Here is a 19,971-nt window from a genome sequence, read left to right as displayed (position 1 = left end):
TTTGCATATCACCATAGAACCTTCATCTGGCGATGGATGGAGATAGAGACAGAGACCCACATTGGAACACTGGACTTAGCTCCCTAGGTCCAAATGAGAAGCAGAAGGAAAGAGAACGTGAGCAAAGAAGGCAAGACCAGAGGGAACCTTCACCCGTTGATGGATGGAGATTGAGACAGAGACCCACATTGGAGCACTGGACTGAGCCCCCAAGGTCTAAATGAGGAGCAGAAGGAGGGAGAACATGAACAAGAAAGGCAGGACCGTGAGGAGTGTGTTCACCCACGGATACAAGGGGACTGATCTAATGAGAGTTCACCAAGGCCAGTTGGACTGGGACTGAACGAGCCCATGATCCAATCAGATTCTCTGAATGTGGCCGGATTCTCTGAATGTGGCTGGCACGAGGTCTTTCTGAAAAGCCGTTGACAATGACATTGGGACTTGTTTTCTCTGCATATACTGGATTTCTGGGATCCAGTCTGTTTGGATGCTCACCTTCCTGGACCTGGAAGGAGGGGGGAGGAACTTGAACTTTCCACAGGGCAGGAAATCCTGACTGCTCTTAGGGATGGAGAGGGAGGACGAGAGGGAGGGGGGAGTGGGAAGGTGTTGGGAGGAGGGGCGGAAATGGAAACTTTTATAAATTAATAAATATTTATAAATTAAAAAAAGAAGCACTTCTGGTCAGAAAATAATTACAGATACGCAGTAAACACAAATACAGATTTAAAAAAAATCTCTAAATGGGTCACAGTGTTGAATAAATGTATATAGGCTTGGGAGAGGGGAAAAAAGAGTATAGAGAATTATATAAAGAAATAAATAGTTTAAAAAACAAGGTCTTTAAAGAGACAGAGTATAGACAGTCGTAGATTAGATTAAAAGGAGTGAACAAATAAGCCACAGAGAAATATACAGAGTCTGGATTATATATATATATATATATATATATATATATATATATATATATATATGTTTTCTTTGAATTTTTTGTCTGTGAAGGAGCTAAGTAACCAACATATATATCTTAAAGGTATCTTGATTTCAAAATATGGATCTAAGGATAAGTTGCTTTGAAGGAGAGGTTCTTCTTTTATTTCCACAGAAGATGAGAACCTGTGAATAGCTTCCAAACTAATGTGGATTAATGAACCTAGATCCCCTGAAAGGTCACTTTGAACAAAAATTATTTCATCAAATAAAAAGCAGGAAGCAATTTGGAGAAGAAATATGCCCATATTCACAAATATTGTTTATAAATGTTTGTTTACATTTAAAGGGGGATATGGTATAGAGATTAATATTTTGCATTGATATGGATCTTGACTTATTGATACAAATTTAAGGTCAATTTTGTTATATGTACATGTATTTCTGATCTTGATTAAAGTATTGTGTTTGTCCAGCTCATTTAAAAATGTAATGTATAAGTAATAAATATAGGTTAATAGATAATCATCTATAATCCTGAAGCTTGTAGTCATGTTAATTAGATTTTCTAGATATATAAAGATATATTTCCAGAGGATAGATAATCTTCAAATCTTTCAAAGACTACAGAATATGGCATTTAAATGTTTTAAGAATTTAGGACTTTTCCTGACAGTGAGACACATCTGCTCCTGGCAGCACCAATTTACTTCAAGAGGATGATGAGCACTGATAGAGGCTACTTATGGACTTTCTTAGCCATTTGGGTACGAAACTGCTGTTGCCTGGACTGCTTGATAAACTGGACATGTAGGACACACAGAGAAATGACTGCTGAACTTGCCTAAAGGTGAGATGGTCCTTCAGGGTTCCTGCCTCATGAAAGAGTCTGCCAGGTATTCTGCAGGAGACAGAAGAAAGTGACTGACAAACTGTCAATATAGGTGGAACTGTCTTTGAAATTTCCTGCTTCATGTAAAAGTCTGCTAGATACTATGGGCCTGAAAGCTGAAGATGGATGCCCCAATGGTACAGAAGAACTTTAGGTGACTGTCCAGGCAGCAAGAAGTCTCTAACAATTCTAGAGTTTTGGAAGTTGCTTACACTGCACGTCCTGTTTACTTAGGTAATATTACATCGTTCTGGAGTCTTTGATGGAGTTGAAGGATTTATAGTTATAGTTTTCCTTAGTTATGATAAAAGATAAAGTAGATATAAAAATTGTAACTGTAATTCTTGCTTGATACCTGTTTTGTATATGTAATTTTGCTATGTTAAAAAAACCTTCCTTTTTTATTTAAACAGAAGAGGGGAGGTGATGTGGGATTCCCCTCTTTGTGCTGTGATTACAATTAATGAATAAAATACAAAAAAGATAGCATGAACCCTTTTGTGAACTTTTGTAGGAATGTGAATTGAGACAAAACTTCAGTGCCATAAAGAAATAAATATGAAAATGAAAAAAGATTCCATTTTTGATTTCCACTTTGGGAAGTTTATTCTACTTAAAGCAATTAAAAATTCAGAATAGTGTTCATCATGACATCATCAATATCAAGTACAGTATATAACACAATTCCTGCAAAGAAATGCTTTCTAATGATTAATGATGTCAAGAAAATGGAGAAGGCATACTGAAAGCTCCCATCTCCCCATAAAAACATTGAAAAACATGCAAAACCATCCAAACTAACCTCTGTCAGAAATCTGGAACACATACAAAAGTTGGCAACAACAAAGCATGGAGTGAATTAAGAAAAAGGAGGCCTAATTTTAAGTTGTAAATATTTTTTAACTCTTTAAAAATGTGTTGTGCTCGTTCATTTATTCACTATTTGTCTGTTTGTTTGTTTATTGTTTGTGTGTTCACAAGCACACACCATGGCAGTGTGTGTAAGGTAGGAGATAACTTCAAAGAGCTGATTTTCTTCTTTCACCATGTGGATTCCAGGGGTGGCACTAAGCTTGGCAAGCTTGGCGCAAGTGCACTTACCCACTAAGCCATCTCATTAAAATTACAGGGGAGTTTGGTCACATTTCTGCATGTGCCTGCCCCACTCCTTCATTAGGTCGGGATCAGCCTTGAAGATGGCCCCTGCATTCCTTGAAGTGGTCTCTGGTCCTTAGTCACAGAAGCTGCACAGCAGACTTTACCAAAAGTCTCATGTGCAGGTCTGATGTGATGTACCTGGAAACTTCCTGAAGAAATGATTCCAGATTCCCATCTCCATTTCACTTAATATGGGGTTCCTAATATGGAATTCATTCATGGCAAAACCGAAAATCAAACCAGCAGACAGTACTTGAAAATATTGTAAGGTAAATATTGTAAGGTAAATTTTTCTCTGCAAAATATAAAATATGTAACAGGCATAGTATAACCACTGAAAGCTGAGGAACCTTGAAGAATTTAAAGTATCGGTGTATGCTTTGGGATACAAAAGCTAGACACATGCTTGAAGCTTGGTTCACAACTACAGACACAAAGCCCACAATTCTACATGGTCTCTAGACTCAGTGTTGGTTTGTCTAGGACTGAAAACACATGCCAGGAAGAATCAATCTGCAAAAGCTGAGAGAGCTGGTTTGCTCATTCATTTTTAACAGTTTAAGGATGACTCTGTCAAAGCATAGACTAAAGAAACAGATCAGTGGCTACTCATTACAGAGATATGACTTAGTAAATGCAATTTGAAGAACTCAGAAATAAATTGATGACTATAGCTTTCAACCAATAGCAAAACAAAACTACCAAACCTAGAAAAGGAGGTTAATTTTGTACCCAAAGTTATTATATACATAATAATGCTCAGAACAAAATGAACTAAAAGAAATCACCACTGAAGAATCACACACATTAAATTTTATATTCAAAGACTTTCTAATAGTTGTTGCAAATATTGTGAAAACCTAATTGAAGGGTCTGGAAAGATGGCTCCATGGTTAAGAGCATTGACTGTTCTTTCCAAGGACCCAAGTTCAATACCCACCAGCCACATGGTGGCTCACAACCACATGTAACTCTAGCTCCTGGGGATCAGATACCCTCTTCTGGCATCTGAAGGCACTGCACACACAAGGTGCATAGATATTTATGGAGGCAACAGCCACATGCATAAGATAAAATACATGAAAACATTGTTATTTAGACAAGAACTATTTTTTAATGTGAACAAAAATAAGGAAAACAATAGTTAAATGAAATGAGACTGTCAGCAAAACTAAATTATTAAGTCAAAAGACATAATGTCACAGGAAATACAATAAATGATGCTAAAAGAATTATTAAGGGAGTAAGGAGCTACTTCGATGTGTAAGAGAACTAGATGTTAAAATAAGATGATGTGAGTTCAAATCCTTAGCACTCATGTAAATAGGTGAGCATGGCTATGTGTGCTGTAAACCTAGTACTGGGAGGCAGAGTCAAGTAGATCACAAGTAGGCCTAGTCAAAAAGTAAGCTTCGGGTTGCAGACCCTGTCTCAAGAAAGAGAAGAAGAGAGGGAATAGAGAAAGACTCCTAATTCTTCAAGTTGAGGACATCCTGGGCTACATATCAAAACCTTAGTTCACGAAAAAAATATAAAAATAGGACTGGAAAAAATGATTGAGCAGATAAAGAGACTTGGTGAACTCAGAAAACCTGAATTCAATTACTGGGACACAGATGGAGAAAGGAAATACTGACTCTCACAAGCCGTCCTTTGACTTCTGCATGTGTACCATGTGCGCACATGTACACGTGCACAGACACACACACGCACAGACACACACACACAAATTCTCTCTCTGTCTAAATAAAATGTAATTTAAAAATTTTAAGATCAAAAGGCAATATGTAGAATAGGGGAAACTGTTTTATCCTTTTGTAGTAAAGCTGAGAAATTTAAATCAAATCACGATAGGTCAGGCTGAATTTATATACGTAGCAATAATAAGAAGAGGTCATGAATTTGAGAAGGAGTGCAGGTAGCATAGAAGATTTGAAACAAGGAAAAGAGGGACATAAATTGTGTAAATATAGTAATCATGTATAAAATCTCAAAAAATTAAAATAGCATTGATAAAATTATTTTTTCAAAATTAAATACATAGTTTTTGTTGAGGCTGCTAAGAAGTTAGAACTCTCTTTCATTGTTAGTAAAAAATTTAAAATGGTACAGTCTCTAGGAAAATGGTTTAGTGTTTGCTTGAAGAGTTAAATATGTAGCAGTCACATAATACAGAAAATCCATTTTATTACTTACAGAACTGAAAAAAACTCAAGTAGGTTATTTATGCAAATATTCATTGTAATACTGTCCACAACAGACAAGAAGAGGAAGCAACATAACTCCATCACCAGAGTAAGAGAAAAAAATGGTAATACATACATACATACATACATATTCAGGGAATATCTATTCACTGAAGTATATAATATTTATCTACAATACAGAATGAAGTTCTGATTCATGATGCAAAATGTAAGGAACCTTGGAAACATCTTGTTAAGTGAAAAAAACAGAATCCAAGGAACAAATAATATAACTTCATGTATATAAAATATGTGAATTATGCAAATTAGCACAAACAAAAAGTAGAGAAGTCACCCCAGCTTGGAAGAGAGAGTTGGGAGTGCTTGCTGGATGGATAAGGTATCTGTTTGGGGGCAGTAGTGATGGAGGTTGCACAGAATTTTCAATGCAATTAGTATTTCACGATAATATACTTAAATGAAAATTTTTATGTTATAGGTATATTTTACAAAAAACGTAAAAAATTTTAAAAACAGTTGTCAAAGTAGAGGAAAATAATTTATAAAACAATATTAAACCAGTCATGGAGGTGTGCACTCTTATCTTCCCCAGACTTGGAGTATGAGACAGAAGAATCACAAATTTGAAGGCAGCCTGGATTATACAGCACTGCCTGGTCTCACAAAAATTCAAGATGTATAATGCTAGAGCAAACATAATTCAAATTCTCAGTTTATATGAAAAAGACTGGAAGAAATCCATCAGAGCACTTAAAGGCTTAGGCCCTGGATGGAAAGATGAACTAGCCTTGCTTGTTTTCATTGAGAATAGAATTTAAGAACACACATATTCAATATTTTTTAAAAGAAAAATGATCAGGTTATTTAACAGATGATCGAGTAAATCCCCTGATGTCACTAAACAGTTGAGAAGAACCACAAGTTAGATGAGAGATGTGTCCAAAGAAACATGAAGAACTTTGGCGGAAGAAAAGTCAGGCTGTTTGGTGTCATTCTGAAAGGCAGACTTGGGATAGGTGGAAGCCCAGAGAGAATGCTGGTTCTGGGAGAAGGAAAGATCTGTTTGCTGCATATGCTGAGAAAAGTATTCTTTCCTAAGACCTAGCAGACACCAATAAGCTGTTGCCTGCGCCAGTCCTCCCTGAGGTGCTGGTAACACAGTTGCGATCAAAACAGCGTCCTGGTCTCACTTAAAGAGGTGGAAAGGAGGCCAAAAAAATCAATCAAAATAAATATAAAATCATAGTGTCAAATTATGTAAAAGTAATGTGAAAAATAAAGCATATTTTTATGGCAAAGAATAATTATCTTGGACACAACGTAATGGTAATGATATTTCAGCTGAGACCCAAATAATGAGAAAAAGACAAAGTCATGTGAGGCACTAATGGAGATTATGTTACCCAAAGGGCAGGGAAAATGCAAAGCTGCTGTGGTGACCATTTGACAATGCCCACAAGCAGAACCACCAGCCTGAAAGGCACAAGTAAGTGTTCACATGCTCAGAGGTGGTACTGACATAGGCAGGACCCTAGTCACATAAGATTTGGATTTCATGGGATGGGAAGTTACCAAAGATTTTTGTTTGCATTTTATTTGCTATTAGTATTGCAGTGGGCATGTGCCCACTCACTGCATGAGTGTGCCCAGAAGAAAATTCTATGGAGAAGTTTCATCCTCCCCTTCCACTCCCATGTGGATGCTGGGGACACAGGTCTCTTGGCTTGCATGGCAAGCATCTGGACCTGCTGACCCATCTTACCAGACCCTACTGGAGCATTTTTAAGCAGGAGAACAGTGTCATAATATTTACAAAATTCTTTCTGTTGTGTGAAAGGTAAATGGAGACTAAAGACAGTTTGTACAGAAATATTATAGGGCAACCTGTGACTTGGCATGCAGCTTTTAAACAGGGCAAATGGAGTTGGCAGCAATGGAGTGAAATGGAGTGAAAGCCAGATCCACTTATAAAGGCAGATAGATGGATGGATAGAGATGGATAGATAGATAGATAGATAGATAGATAGATAGATAGATAGATAGATAGATAGATAGAGGCAATGCTGGCCTGGTCCACTGTTGCAGAATACTATTTTAACTAGGCAAAGATGTGTTATATTTGTTTATGCTACAAAATATTACTTTAACCATGTAAAGGTGTGTCACTCTTGTTTGTGCTACATTTGTTTAACGACATAAGGATGTGTGTTTAATTATGTAAAGATGTGTTGCATTTGTTTCACATTGTCTGGTTGGTCTAATAAAGAACTGAACAGTCGATAGCTAGGCAGAGAAAGGATAGACAGGGCTGGCAGGGAGAGAATAAATAGAAGAAGAAATCTAGGCTGATGAGGAGGAACGAGAGAAGGAGGAGGAGGAAAGAACGAAGGAGATGCCCAGGACCAGAAGTGAGGCAGCTGTCAGCCTGCAGACATGAGAAGCCGTGAAAGTCAGAATACAGAAGGGATGGAAAGAAAAAGCCCCAAGGAAAAGGTAAATAAAGAAAAACAGGTTAATTTCGTTAAAAGAGCTAGCCAGAAAGGAGTCTGAGCTCTCAAAACTAATGATAAATTTCTGTGTCATGATTTGGGAGCTGGTTGGTGGCCTAAAAGAAAACATGGTACAGCCACACAGGAAAAGAGGTGACAGAGGTAAGAAAGGAATCAGGATGTAATTGGAGACAGATCTAACTGGGACTGTCCTAGTCAGAGTTCTATGGCTGTGAAGAGACGTCATGACCACGGCAGCTCTTAGAAAGGAAAGCATTTGATTGGGGATAGCTTGAAGTTTCAGAGGTTTAATCCACTGTCCTCATGGCGGGGAGCGTGGCACCACACAGCCAGACATGGTGCTGGAGAGGTAGCTAAGAGATCTACATCCAGATTTAAAGGCAACAGAGAGAGAAAGACATTGGGTCTGGCTGGTACTTTTGGAACCCCAAAACCCACCCCAGATGATACACTTGCTCTAACAGGGTCTCTCAAGTAGTGCCACTCCCTAATGACCAAGCGTTCAAATATATACGTACGCCTATAGGGTCCAATGCTGTTCAAAGCTCTACATGGACATCATATGTATTAGACATACAGGGTGAGAAAAGGAAAAATCCAGAATGACTATAGGTCTTAAATTTGAATAACTAAGGAGGTAGTAATGCGATCTCACAGACTGCCCAAAGGCCTGGAGCATTAAGTAGCACAAACAAGCTACTCAGTAAGTTTACATAATTAGGTCTGGTAGAAATAAGAGTTTGGCTTGAGTATGTGCGGACCCTATTAAATATGCAAAGCTGGGTGCTTCATTCCAAAACTCCAGATAATCATCTCGTCTGTAGCCATAAACTGTGGATTCAGCACACACAGATGCCTCTAAAGTCATGCGTCTAGTTAAAGTCCCCTGGAGCGAGATATGCAGGCTGAAGACAAGTTGCTCTGAGAACAGGGTTTAAGAAGGAAAAAAAGGAAAGAGACAGAAGCTGTGTCATCCAAGAGGTAGACGACTTCGGCAGAGTGTGGTATCACTGAAGGAAAAGAAGAAACTTTGTGAGGAAAGAGCGCTGTGGCGCTGAGAGTCCGGTGCTCAAGGAGAAGCGGCTGATGCTATCCGCAGCAGAAAGGCAAGGCGAACTTCGGCAGCAGCAAGCAGCGGGTAGCGGCTGAAGCGGAGTTAACGGTTGCTCCATCTGAGCAAGTCCGTTTGCGTTTCTGAACATGTTTTGGAAATGAATTGTCAGGAGAACTGTTAAAATTGTGGAAGGAAAGGCGTGTGTGAGAGAGTCAATGAAAGACCCATACTGTGTAGTGAGTGAGTCGTGTGTGCCCTCCCAGACACTGGTGCCTGGGGGGGGGGGGGAGTCATAAGGGGTAACGCTGTTGAATTTGCAAGCGAAAGTGGGCAGCGGAATTGAAAATGTATGTTCACGCGAACCCCTGCACACAGATGTTTAAAGCAGTTTTATGCTTAATTTGTCTGAATTCAAAGGCACCAAGATGCCCTTCGGTAGGCCAAGGAAGAAATAAACTGTGACCCAGAGACCACAGAATGTTCGTCAGTTTGCTACAGAGGTGAACGTCAAGCTCTGTAAGGTGTGTAGAAACCTTGACTGTACAGCATTACTGTCCAAAAGAGGCTAATCCGGAAGGCCTGCTGACTACATAACTTCAACTGCAGAAGTTTCTGGAAAAGTGTAGGGACGGTTAAACGATTACAGTGGCTGTCAGAAGCTTTGGAGAGGGGATAACAAATAAGGGATGAAACATTTGAGGGTGAACATCCTGTCTGGTGTGCAACGATAACTGTCTGTCACCTGATGCATGTCCAAACTCAGAGTGGGAGACTAAGAGGAAAGCCCCATATAAACTATGAACTTTGGAGCAATCATGATGTATTAATGCACGGAGGGTAATGTGCTCCTCTTGCGGAAGAGGTGAGGTTGATAACAGGCAGTTGTGTACCCTCAGGGGAAAGGTACAAACTTGCCTCAACTTTGCCGCAAACCTAAAATAGCCTGAAAATGCATTCGTGAACTGAAATTTTCCCCTACGAAGAAGACAATCCACATACTCATTAGGAAGGTGGGACGTGGGAGTCCTACGATGTCACAATTGCCCTTAAGTGCCACTTTCCACGCTGAGCGGCTGCGACTCGGAGGTCAGAAAGATCCAAGCCATTCAGCTCGGCAAGCAGAGTGCATTTCACCCACATCTACACCTGAAAGCCGACTGAAGTCAGTTCCTATTTCCAAGGTACCTAATTGGAGTCTAATTGATGGGGGCCCATTTATAGAAGCTCTCTCTTTTGTGGAAAAGGCAAAAAAGCTAGTTTTTCCCTTTGTTAACGTTTTCTTTTAATAGAATCGAGCATTCTGTGGCCCGTCCCCTGCCTCTGGGACTGAGCCACACTTAGTTCTGTTCCTGCCTTTGGGACCGACAAACTTTCCTGGGGTGGAGGGAAGGAAGCAGGGGAAGACCCTGCAGGATGAAAGCTTTAAAGTTCTTACTTGTTACGCCAATAAGAGTCGTGATGGCAAGATCCTGGAAGAGAAACTGGTAGTTTGAAAGGCTGTTTGTCTCCTGGAAACAAAAATGAAAGCAGATTTTTAAAAGAATGGCAACTTTATAGATGAAATTTAACAAGACTTGCAATAAGTGTGGACCTACAACTTTAATTTTTCAAGTAGCTCACGAGGGATATGGCATTGTCTTGAGCCCATTGGGGTTGGTGAGTGGTAGCGGTTGGGAGGGGAGGTCCCCCATTCTGTGAAGCGCCCTCACGCTGGAAGAGCATCCTGTGTGTGCTTTCCAGGTGAGATTCCCTGCATCAGTGCTACTCAGTGTTGGGGGGACACTGGCCAGATCTATCTCTTCTCTTTTGTGCCGACTTACAGAAAATGTGGGTTTGGTCTAGCGCAATAAACCACGCATCCCCAGTAGCCTCATGTACCAGCTGCTTGGTGGCCTGACTCAAATTTTCAGTAATGGGAAGTTAGAATGACTGAATTCACAACGTGCATCTTGGGCATTGTTAGGTGTCAGTTACAGGTTTTTAATAAATTGTCTCGCTACTCTTGCAAAAGAGTGGTCAAGCCTCTGAGTTCAGGGATGCTGCCCCACCACTTTTATGTGAGCGGAAGGGAGATCATAGCATGCCAGATTGAATTATACTTCTGAGGATAATCAACTATTCCAAAATAATAAGTTAGGCATTCTGAAACAGGACCAAATTCTTGCAAGCAGCTTAACCTCTAGCCCCCTCATCAGACAGTCAGAAAACCTATCTGAAGCAATGAGATCAAGAGGTTGAACCTAGGAGAAAACAGACACAAAGAGGAGCCTGGTTGAGACTTCTGTAGGGACAACCCCCTTCCTCAGAATTACAGTGAAGCATTAGAACACATACTGAATTCACAAACAATAGTGATGTCTCATCCTCTTTTATATCCTCCTAAATAATATGAGCCATCACTCAATACACATATTTTTATAACATAATTCACCAATTTTCAGATCTGTGTAGTTAGGAATGAGAGCTACGCTAGCTTCTTTACCCTTGAAAGTCAATTGCTGAACTTTCAGGAACATTAAGCTCTCATTGTTAAACACCTAAATCGTGCAAACATACCACCAGATTAATTGTACTAAATTGAAGTTGGGGTATATGCCAAGCTTGGTACTGCCTATTTATTCTCCTCCATTTGCTTTTCTTTTACCTACGCTTCTGTGGGTATTTACGACTCCTGTGTCTATGTGGTACATCGGTATGTGATGCTATTGTACGTTTCTTCCCCACTCATGTTCAGGTGTACCAAGCAGGTAGCTTGATATTTACAACCCTGAAACTGTAAAGCACCAATAGTTAGGGAGGCCTGCTGGGATGGCTAGTGTTGGTTTCCAACTTGGCACCTAGGAAAGGGGAAGCTCAGCTGAAAATCTGCCTCCATCCGATCAGCCTGTGGACCTGGTAGTGGGATGTTTTCTTGATTGTTAATTGGTAGAGGAGGGGCCAGCCCATGGTGGGCTGTGCCATCCCAGGCAGGTGGGACTAGGTTATGTCAGTAACGCAGCTGAGCAAGCCAGGGGAAGCAAGACTGTTCCTCCTCTGGTTCCTGTTTCACACTCCTCCCTTCAGTGGCAGACAGTAACCCAAACGCCAAATAAACCCTTTTCTCCCCTAAGTTTCATTTGGTCCCTATTCTATCACAGTGACAGAGAATGAAGGAATGAAGCTAGAATGCCGGTTATTAAGCACCAGGGTGGTACTGGAATCCACTCTGTAATGAGTGGGATTGGGAAAGCAGGTCCCTGGTCCACACAGGCGAAAGCGACAGTGAGAATAGACACGAAATTCAATTCTGTTCCTCCATTACCACCCGATGACCTGCTTTCCATATCAGGAAGCCACCGCTTGTCCTGCATGCCTGTCTAGTCCTGGTTTACTTTGCCAACTCCTGAGGGCACTTCTAAAGACTCCTTGGTGCACAAACATCCCATTCTCACTGAGCGAATGACCACAAGCTTCACTTCTCACTACACGGGGCTCTCAGTCCCAAGTCATACCCAGTAGAGCAGCAGAACACCAACATACTGAATCATGCTGTACAGGGCCATGTACTTAAACATGCAAAAGGACGTCACGAGAGCAGCTCGGCCTTCCCTGTGTGAGAAAGGGAAGGAAAAGGAATGAGGGAAATGAGGAGAGAAATGGGGTGTTATCCTGTGCTTTCTCATCTTGGCTTAGAATAGCAATGAAACAAATAGGGAAAAAGCCAGACATCTAGTTATATGCTCGCTTGTCTCAAACCAGAGACAGCCTTGAGCCAGTTTAGCTAAATGACGGGTTGATCAGAAAAGAACACTTCCGGGCCAGTGTCCAGAGTCTTGAGCTGGTCGCGGACTATGGTTTACGGTTGCTTTTGCCCATAACGCATGGGATTGCTTCCGGTACTGAACTCACAACTAGGAGACCTGGGAAGCAGTCTCAGACCTCACGTGCACATGCTAATATGGTTTGGAAGGTCATTCCCCTGTCTCAGTTTCTGCATCTGTGTACAACAGGAAATAAATTAGATCTGGGAGCATTTTCAAGTGGGTGCTTCTGGAATTTGGCAAACATTTGATCCAAACCTCACCTCAGTCATTCTAACTTTTTCTAAAACTGAACTAAATATAATGTGTAAAATTACTATTATAAAATAATGTATAAAAATAATTACTAGAGCATCAAATTTAAATAGACGGGACACAATGAGTGTACTCCTTTGTGCTGTTGCTGAAAAACTTCAGCAAGAAACAAGGAATTTACCACTTCATGTTATTTCATACGGGGGTCACGGTGAACTTTAATCTACTCATGATTGGTGTCATAACTTTCTAAGAGTTCAAGACCTGATCCTCACGCCAAATCCTACTGCTGTCATTGGCTCTGCCCAGAAGGTAATTTCTTCCCATTTCTCACCTCCTCAAGTAAAATTTTCCCAAGACAATCTAGAGCAGCCAGTTTCTCTTCCCCAGTCACCTTATACCCTTTAACATTACCCCATCTCTTATAGTAAATAGGACTTTCTGTAAGAGTTAGTTGTTTTTGCTGATCTCCCTTAAATCCTGGTGCTACGTTCCCATTCGACAAACCCTACTCAAGCTCATAGATCAATATCTTAAGCAAAGGAAGCTAGCCAAGTCATTACATCAATATGGCAGAAAAAAATATAGTAGATAAAACACCTTATCTCCTGCTGTCTGCAGTCTCTGAGCACAGGCATATCAGTCATGCTCTCTGACCCTTGGTTTCGTGATTTACGAAAAGAAATACCAACCATATCTCCGCCTGCAAACTATTTTTTTTAAGTATAATAGACTATCAGGGACATTTTAAAGTATAAACACGTTAGTGGTGATGACAAAGATCGTCTACAATGTTTTTTCTACTGTTCAAGCCAAAATGTACCAGCATTACAAACATAAGACCAAGGCAAATTCAGTGGGAGTACCAAAGAGTAATAGATTTTCAAAACAGAGCATGAGAAGGGTACCTCAAAGAAAGGCAAGGAGCCAGGAAGGAAGGAAACCTTGTGGGTTTTTCCAATCTCCAAGGACAAAGCATCTAAACTAGTAATTGCTAGTGCAATTCAAAGCAGTGATGACCCTTTTAAAAATGATCCAACCAATGGCTTTTTCTGGACACGGTCCCACTCTCCACTCTCCCCCTGTTATTTATAACTCCTTTGAAGTCCGCGAGGCAGGAGAATGTATTTTCACAGAAAGCACCTCCTGGCACACAACTCTTCCGTTCCCCCCAGAGTAGGGTTATCTGCACCCGAAACTCCAAAGAGAAAACAAGACTGGAGTAAGTGACTACTTACTTGATGAGCTGAGGCACGCATTCTATGTTTGGAGTTTTGGAAGTGAAAGGCGAGGCCACCGACGCCTCCTGCTCTGACAGAGAGATGCCCACGTGAGCCATTTTCAAAGCCTGCAAGCAAAGAGTCTGCTTGTTGCCTATGTACGCAAACCTCTACACCTCTACAGAAGGTCAAAAGGTAACCTGTGATCGCCAATCAGACTTTACCTATCTGCCATCTAAGAAGGAGGTGTCGCTAGTGGAGGTGTCACTAGGATACCTACCCAAGGAAGAGGGAACTCCAGAGCCAAGCTCTCCCTTAGGACATAGTAACCATTGAATATTTTGTAGCTTCAATCAAAACCTTCCCAAGTCCTTGGTGTCGGTTGACTACATCCATGACAATGATACCCATTGCAAGAATTTTTGAGAAATTCTGGCCACACACTGACAGCCACTTACCCCACAGTCATTGGCTCCATCACCACACATGCCCACAAAGTAGCTAAAAAAGAAACATGAATTATAGAGGATGTCAAAGCTAGTTTTGTCATAAAGCTAATTTCTCTAGTTAAAAAAAAAAAGAAGGAACCACTATATTTAAAGATTTAAGCTTTTTACTGTAAGGAAGCTCCCTGCTAGAGACTGGTCAAAGCAATGTGTGACTGTATGGTTCACACAATGGATGGAGAAACCCTGCACACACCACTGGGCTTCCCAGTGTTTCAAACCGGCATTTCACTGACTAGAGAACAGGTTTTTTTTTTTTCCTTCACAGAAATGGTAGTGACACACCACAACTATGTGAAGAGACAACACACAGGAAGATGGAGTTAGAGGGAGAGTCACATTGATACCGTCCATCATGAGGTTTTAGTCACAGGAAATAAGTTGTCAAAGGGACAAACGCTGGACACTCATCTGTAAATGGAGACTCTTGGTGTTGAAGCAGATAGAATAGCTGGTTTAACAAGGGTCTATTTTAATATTGAGGGATTTGATGATCCTCTCTGTTGTATAATTGTGATGATAGTTTATCAGGATAAAGGCTAAATTCTTCCTCCTTCAATGGCTGGGCTTAGCTTACATTTCCTGTCTCATTTCCCACCATACCCTATTGTGGCCCTGTGTTCTCTTATGGCAGTTCTCAACTTTAAATGCAATAATGACTGGAGTCGGGTATTTTGCCAAAACACTGTGTTCCAGCCCTGTGTGAACAATTAAATCGGAACCACTCGAAAGTGTGGAACTGATCCTACTACTTTTTCTAAGTGTCCCCTGGTGACTGTGATCTGCCCAGGGTAAGAACCGCTATGCTAACCCAACTGCACAGTTCCCCATGCCCCATTCATCCCCTTGACTGCCATGCTCCCACACTTCATGAGAGGCAGAAAACCTACTCCAGTTTCTGAAATTCTTCCACTAGACTTGACTTTTGCCCTGGAGACATTCTTGCAAAGATGGTCCCATTGATCAATATCTAAAAAAAAAAAAAAAAGAAGAAAAGGAAAGGAAAAAGGAAAAACTTTTTGTCATGGCAAGTCACACACAATACAATTGAAAGTAGAACATTAGCTGGTAATGTCCATGAATAAGAAAAAAGTTTTTTCCCCAAGGAAATACATACATATATTTATCTATTTATTTATTTTGTATTTTAAGATGGACATTGAGACTTTTGTTATTAAGTAACTTCAATGGAAACAAAAGATAAGTATTTGTGAAAATAATGCCCTATTGAATTTAACCCAGCTCCCCTGAGAAATATGAGCCTGAAAAGTCTTGAGCTTTGTGCAAAATTGAACCAAAGGAATCTGAAGAATCCCAACATAGAAACAGAGCACAGCCACAGGAGAAGGCAAGAATCCAACTGTTTCCCAGAAAATTGTTCCCAGCTAGCAGAAAGCCACCAGGTGGCAAAATAGCGATGATCTGGGCCTCTGGACTTGAACAATTGTGATGCTCAGCTGGGTGTCCCAAACTTGATGAGCCCTGGAACATGGATGGTAGCCTGCCCTGGTTCCCTGCTCCATACCTGAAATTCTTCTATACGCCATCATTGTGTCCCTTGCTCTCTGTGTGAACTCAGCTTAGGGTCCAGTCGAAGTCTATTTGTTTGCAAATGAGTTACTTGGCCCTGTTAGAAATCTATTCTTTGTAAAAGAGCTCTAAGTTTGGCCCCATCAGAACAGAGGTCATATACCATAAGCATAATGGCGCTCTCCTGTCCTTGCCTGGCTTTCTGCCCCACTGGTGACTTCCTACTAAGCGGTTAAAGGCCCTCACCATGACAAGATAGTGAGAGCCACTCAAAGTCAACCCTCCATGCCACTTTAGCCCTATAAGTTAGCATAAAGTCGACTTCTCATATTTACTATTTTCAAATCTAGTAGGGAATAATAGTAACGGTTCAAAAACATTTCCCTGTCTTGTGAAATGTGTAACTAGATGTATTGTTCTTTATTTTATTTACTTACACATTTATTTTCGTTTGCTTTATTTTCTGAGACATGGTTTTTCTGTGTACTGCTGACTGTCCTGAAACTCACTCTGTAGACTAGGCTAGCCTCGAACTCAGAGATCCACCTGTCTCCACCTCCTGAGTGCTGCACCACCACCACCCAGTTCTAGTTGCATTTTATCTGTTTCAAATTTTTGAAAGTATTTGGGATGGGAAGTGACAGGTTCATCATCTTCACAGAAATGGCATTGCTTTCTTAAAACTGACCTTTGGCAGTAAGCTGCTGAAATGTTGACTTATAACATGGAAGGATTTTCCACTTAGGGCAAAATGGTAACTCCCTTCTCTGCCATTATCTGGAACTTCTTCTCTGATGTTGATGTAGTTGTCCTGCAAAGCATGGGGCAAATGTTTCATTGTCTTCTGACTGCTCAGGTGATTAGGACCACAACATATCTGACAGAAAGAACTAAGTTCCACCAGGGTCTCTCTTTAAAAGTCTCACTCCAGCCCTGATCCTTCAGAGAACAGCAGCGTCTTTGCTGGACTGATCTTTGCACACCTCAGCTGCTGACGAATAAGAGAATAGCCCTCCCTCGTGCCCTGTTCTCATCTCTATGTGATCTCTACAAGTCCCAGAGATGAGTGCACTTCACACATTTTGAGTGTCAGATACAAAAGCCCTGCAAATTAGCAACTCTCTCCTTGAAGGGAGAACTCATTGGGTGTTTTTTCCCCCCTAACAGAATTAGTATTGCTCCATATGGGCACAACGGAAACAGAATACTAATGAGATTGGAGATAAATGAACAAAATTTTTTCCTACCCTGAAGACATAGTCTGATTGTCCAGTTAACACATCAGGTCTTGCCAAGGCACTAAGTCCCCTTTGAACCTGGTGGAGTGGCTGACAGGCAAGGGGAAGTGGGAAGTTAAGCTTATTGCTCTGCTTACTGTGTCTTTCAAATAGAAAGGCAAAAAAATTACTGTTTCTATTGAGCTATATCTTCTTCTCCACTCCCCTCCCTTTCTCTCCCCTCCCCCTCTACCTTTTCCCATGGTCCCCATGCTCCCAAATTACTCAGGAAATCTTATATTTTTCTACTTCCCATGTAGTTTAGATCCATGTAGGGTCCTCATTGTTGCCTAGGTTCTCTGAGACTGTACTTATAGGCTGGTTTTTCTTTGTTTTAAATCTAAAAGACATTTAGGAGTGAGTGCATATGATATTTGTCTATCTGGGTCTGGATCACCTCACTCATTATGATGTTTTCTAGATCCATTCATTTGCCTGCAAATTTCAAGATGCCAATTTTTTTTTTTGCTGTATAGTACTCCATTGTGTAAATGTACCACATCTTCTTTATCCACTCTTTGGTCGAGGGGCATTTAGGTTGTTTCCAGGTTCTGGCTATAACAAACAATGTGGCTATGAACATAGTTGAGCACATGTCCTTGTGGTATGATTGAGCGACCTTTGGATATATACCCAAAAGTGGTATTGCTGGGTCTTGAGGTAGGTTGTTTCCTAATTTTATGAGAAATCACCGTATTGATATCCAAAGCGACCATACCAATTTGCATTCCCACCAGCAATGCAGAAGTGTTCCCTTTATCCCACATCCTCTCCAGTATAAGTTGTCATCAGTGTTTTTGATCTTGGCCATTCTTACAGGTATAAGATGGAATCTCAGAATTGTATTGATTTGCATTTCTCTGATGGCTAAGGATGTTGAACATTTCTTTAAGTGTCTTTCAGCCATTTTAGATTCCTCTGTTGAGAGTTCTCTGTTTAGGTCTGTACCCCCTACTTTTATTGGATTATTAGTTCTTTTAATGACCAATTCCATGTGTTATTTGTATATTTTGGAGATCAGTCTTCTGTTCGATATGGGGTTGGTGAAGATCTTTTCCCATTCTGTAGGCTGTCATTTTGTCTTGTTGACCGTGTCTTTTGCTTTACAGAACCTTCTCAGTTTCAGGAGGTTCCATTTATTAATTGTTTCAATGTCTGTGCTACTGGTGTTTAGAAAGTGGTCTCCAGTGCCAATGTGTTCAAGTGTATTTCCCACTTTCTCTTCTATGATGTACAATGTGGTTGGTTTCATGTTGAGGTCTTTGATCCATTTGTACTTGAGTTTTGTGCATAGTGATAGATATGGACTTAGCTTCATTCTTTTACATGTTGATATTCAGTTATGCCAGCACCATTTGCTGAATATGCTTTTTTTCATTTTATATTCTTTGCTTTTGTCAAAAATCAGGTTTCGAAGATGTGTGGATTGATATCTGGGTCTTTGATTTGGTTCCACTGGTCCTCCTGTCTGTTCTTATGCCAATACCAGGCTGTTTTCAGTACTGTAGCTCTGTAGTAGAGTTGGAAGTCAGGGATTGTGATGCCTCCAGAAGTTCTTTTACTGTACATGTTGTTTTGGCTATCCTGGGTTTTTTGCTTTTACATATGAAGTTGAGTATTGTTCTTTCGAGGTGTGTGAAGAATTCTGCTGGGATTTTGATGGGCATTGCATTGACTCTGTATATTACTTTTGGTAAGATTGCCATTTTTCTTGTGTTAATTCTACCTACCCAAGAGCATGAGAGATTTTACCATTTTTCTGGTGTCTTCTTCAAGTTCTTTCTTCAAAGATTTAAAGTTCTTGTCATACAGGTCTTCCATTTGTTTGGTTAGAGTTACTCCAAGATATTTTATGCAATTTGTGGCTATTGTGAAGGGTGATGTTTCTCTGATTTCTTTCTCAGCCCATTTATCACCTGTGTAAAGAGGGCTACTGATTCTTTTCAAGTTAATCTTGTACCCTGCTATATTACTGAAGGTGTTTTTGAGTTGTAGAAGTTCCTTGGTAGGACCTTTGGGGTTGTTTATGTAATCTGTCATATCATCAGCAGATAGTGAGAGTGGCAAAGAATTTTTTAAGAGTAAAAGAAGTATTACTTTCAGAAGTCAAGAAAGCCTGTACCTTAGAATACAGGAAAAGTGTGGAAAACTGACACAATTGGGTTCATATTTGTTAGACACCTGCAGAAGTTTATGGACTCGGAGTTGTCTCAAAACTTGTGCTAGTCACAACTGTTAACCACCACTATGTGGCCAGTCTGATAATGCAGCAGAGTGCCCATGTTCAGGAGTACCTGATTCCCAAATGGAATACATTTCTTCTCTTCTACTAGTTTCCAAGAGATAGATGCTGATGAAGAACTGGTGGCTTCATTTGCCTCCACAAGAATGATTTTCTGGCCTTCAGAAACCATCCCTGACTTTCTGGCCACTGTTATTGCAGTCTGAAGATTGTCACCTAGAATAAAGGAAGAGCATCCCAAGACGGTGATAAAGAGAACACACCAGTGCACACAGGACTTGGAAAACTAGGCTAAGTGTTTGGTTCTTATGTTAGGTATGAAGGTCTTTCCCAGCCTGACCTGAGATTCCAGAATCCCTGTTCTGATTCTGGCTCTTTTTCATCATG

The 19,971-nt window shown here is 40.5% G+C and overlaps 1 protein-coding gene across 4 annotated transcripts in view; it reads right to left on the bottom strand.

Annotated features, from left to right (window-relative positions):
* Positions 1-19,971, bottom strand: part of Atp13a4 (ATPase 13A4) — a 129,896-nt gene that overhangs the window by 13,327 nt on the left and 96,598 nt on the right. For 3 of the 4 annotated variants that reach the window (XM_085685385.2, XM_048453941.3, XM_085685386.2), the window contains 7 exons: positions 19,637-19,800; positions 16,754-16,876; positions 15,426-15,505; positions 14,488-14,530; positions 14,048-14,157; positions 12,246-12,342; positions 10,190-10,262 (listed from right to left, as the gene is read on the bottom strand). The exons of the other annotated variant lie outside the window; for it this stretch is intronic. In XM_085685385.2, the coding sequence (XP_085541511.2) occupies positions 10,190-10,262; positions 12,246-12,342; positions 14,048-14,157; positions 14,488-14,530; positions 15,426-15,505; positions 16,754-16,876; positions 19,637-19,800 (690 nt within the window). The remainder of the gene's footprint in view (positions 1-10,189; positions 10,263-12,245; positions 12,343-14,047; positions 14,158-14,487; positions 14,531-15,425; positions 15,506-16,753; positions 16,877-19,636; positions 19,801-19,971) is intronic. 4 annotated transcript variants of the gene reach the window in all.

The sequence above is a fragment of the Myodes glareolus genome, chromosome 2, assembly GCF_982192425.1.
Source record: "Myodes glareolus chromosome 2, mMyoGla1.1, whole genome shotgun sequence".
NCBI lineage: Eukaryota > Metazoa > Chordata > Mammalia > Rodentia > Cricetidae > Myodes > Myodes glareolus.
This window is presented reverse-complemented; position numbering and strand designations above follow the sequence as displayed.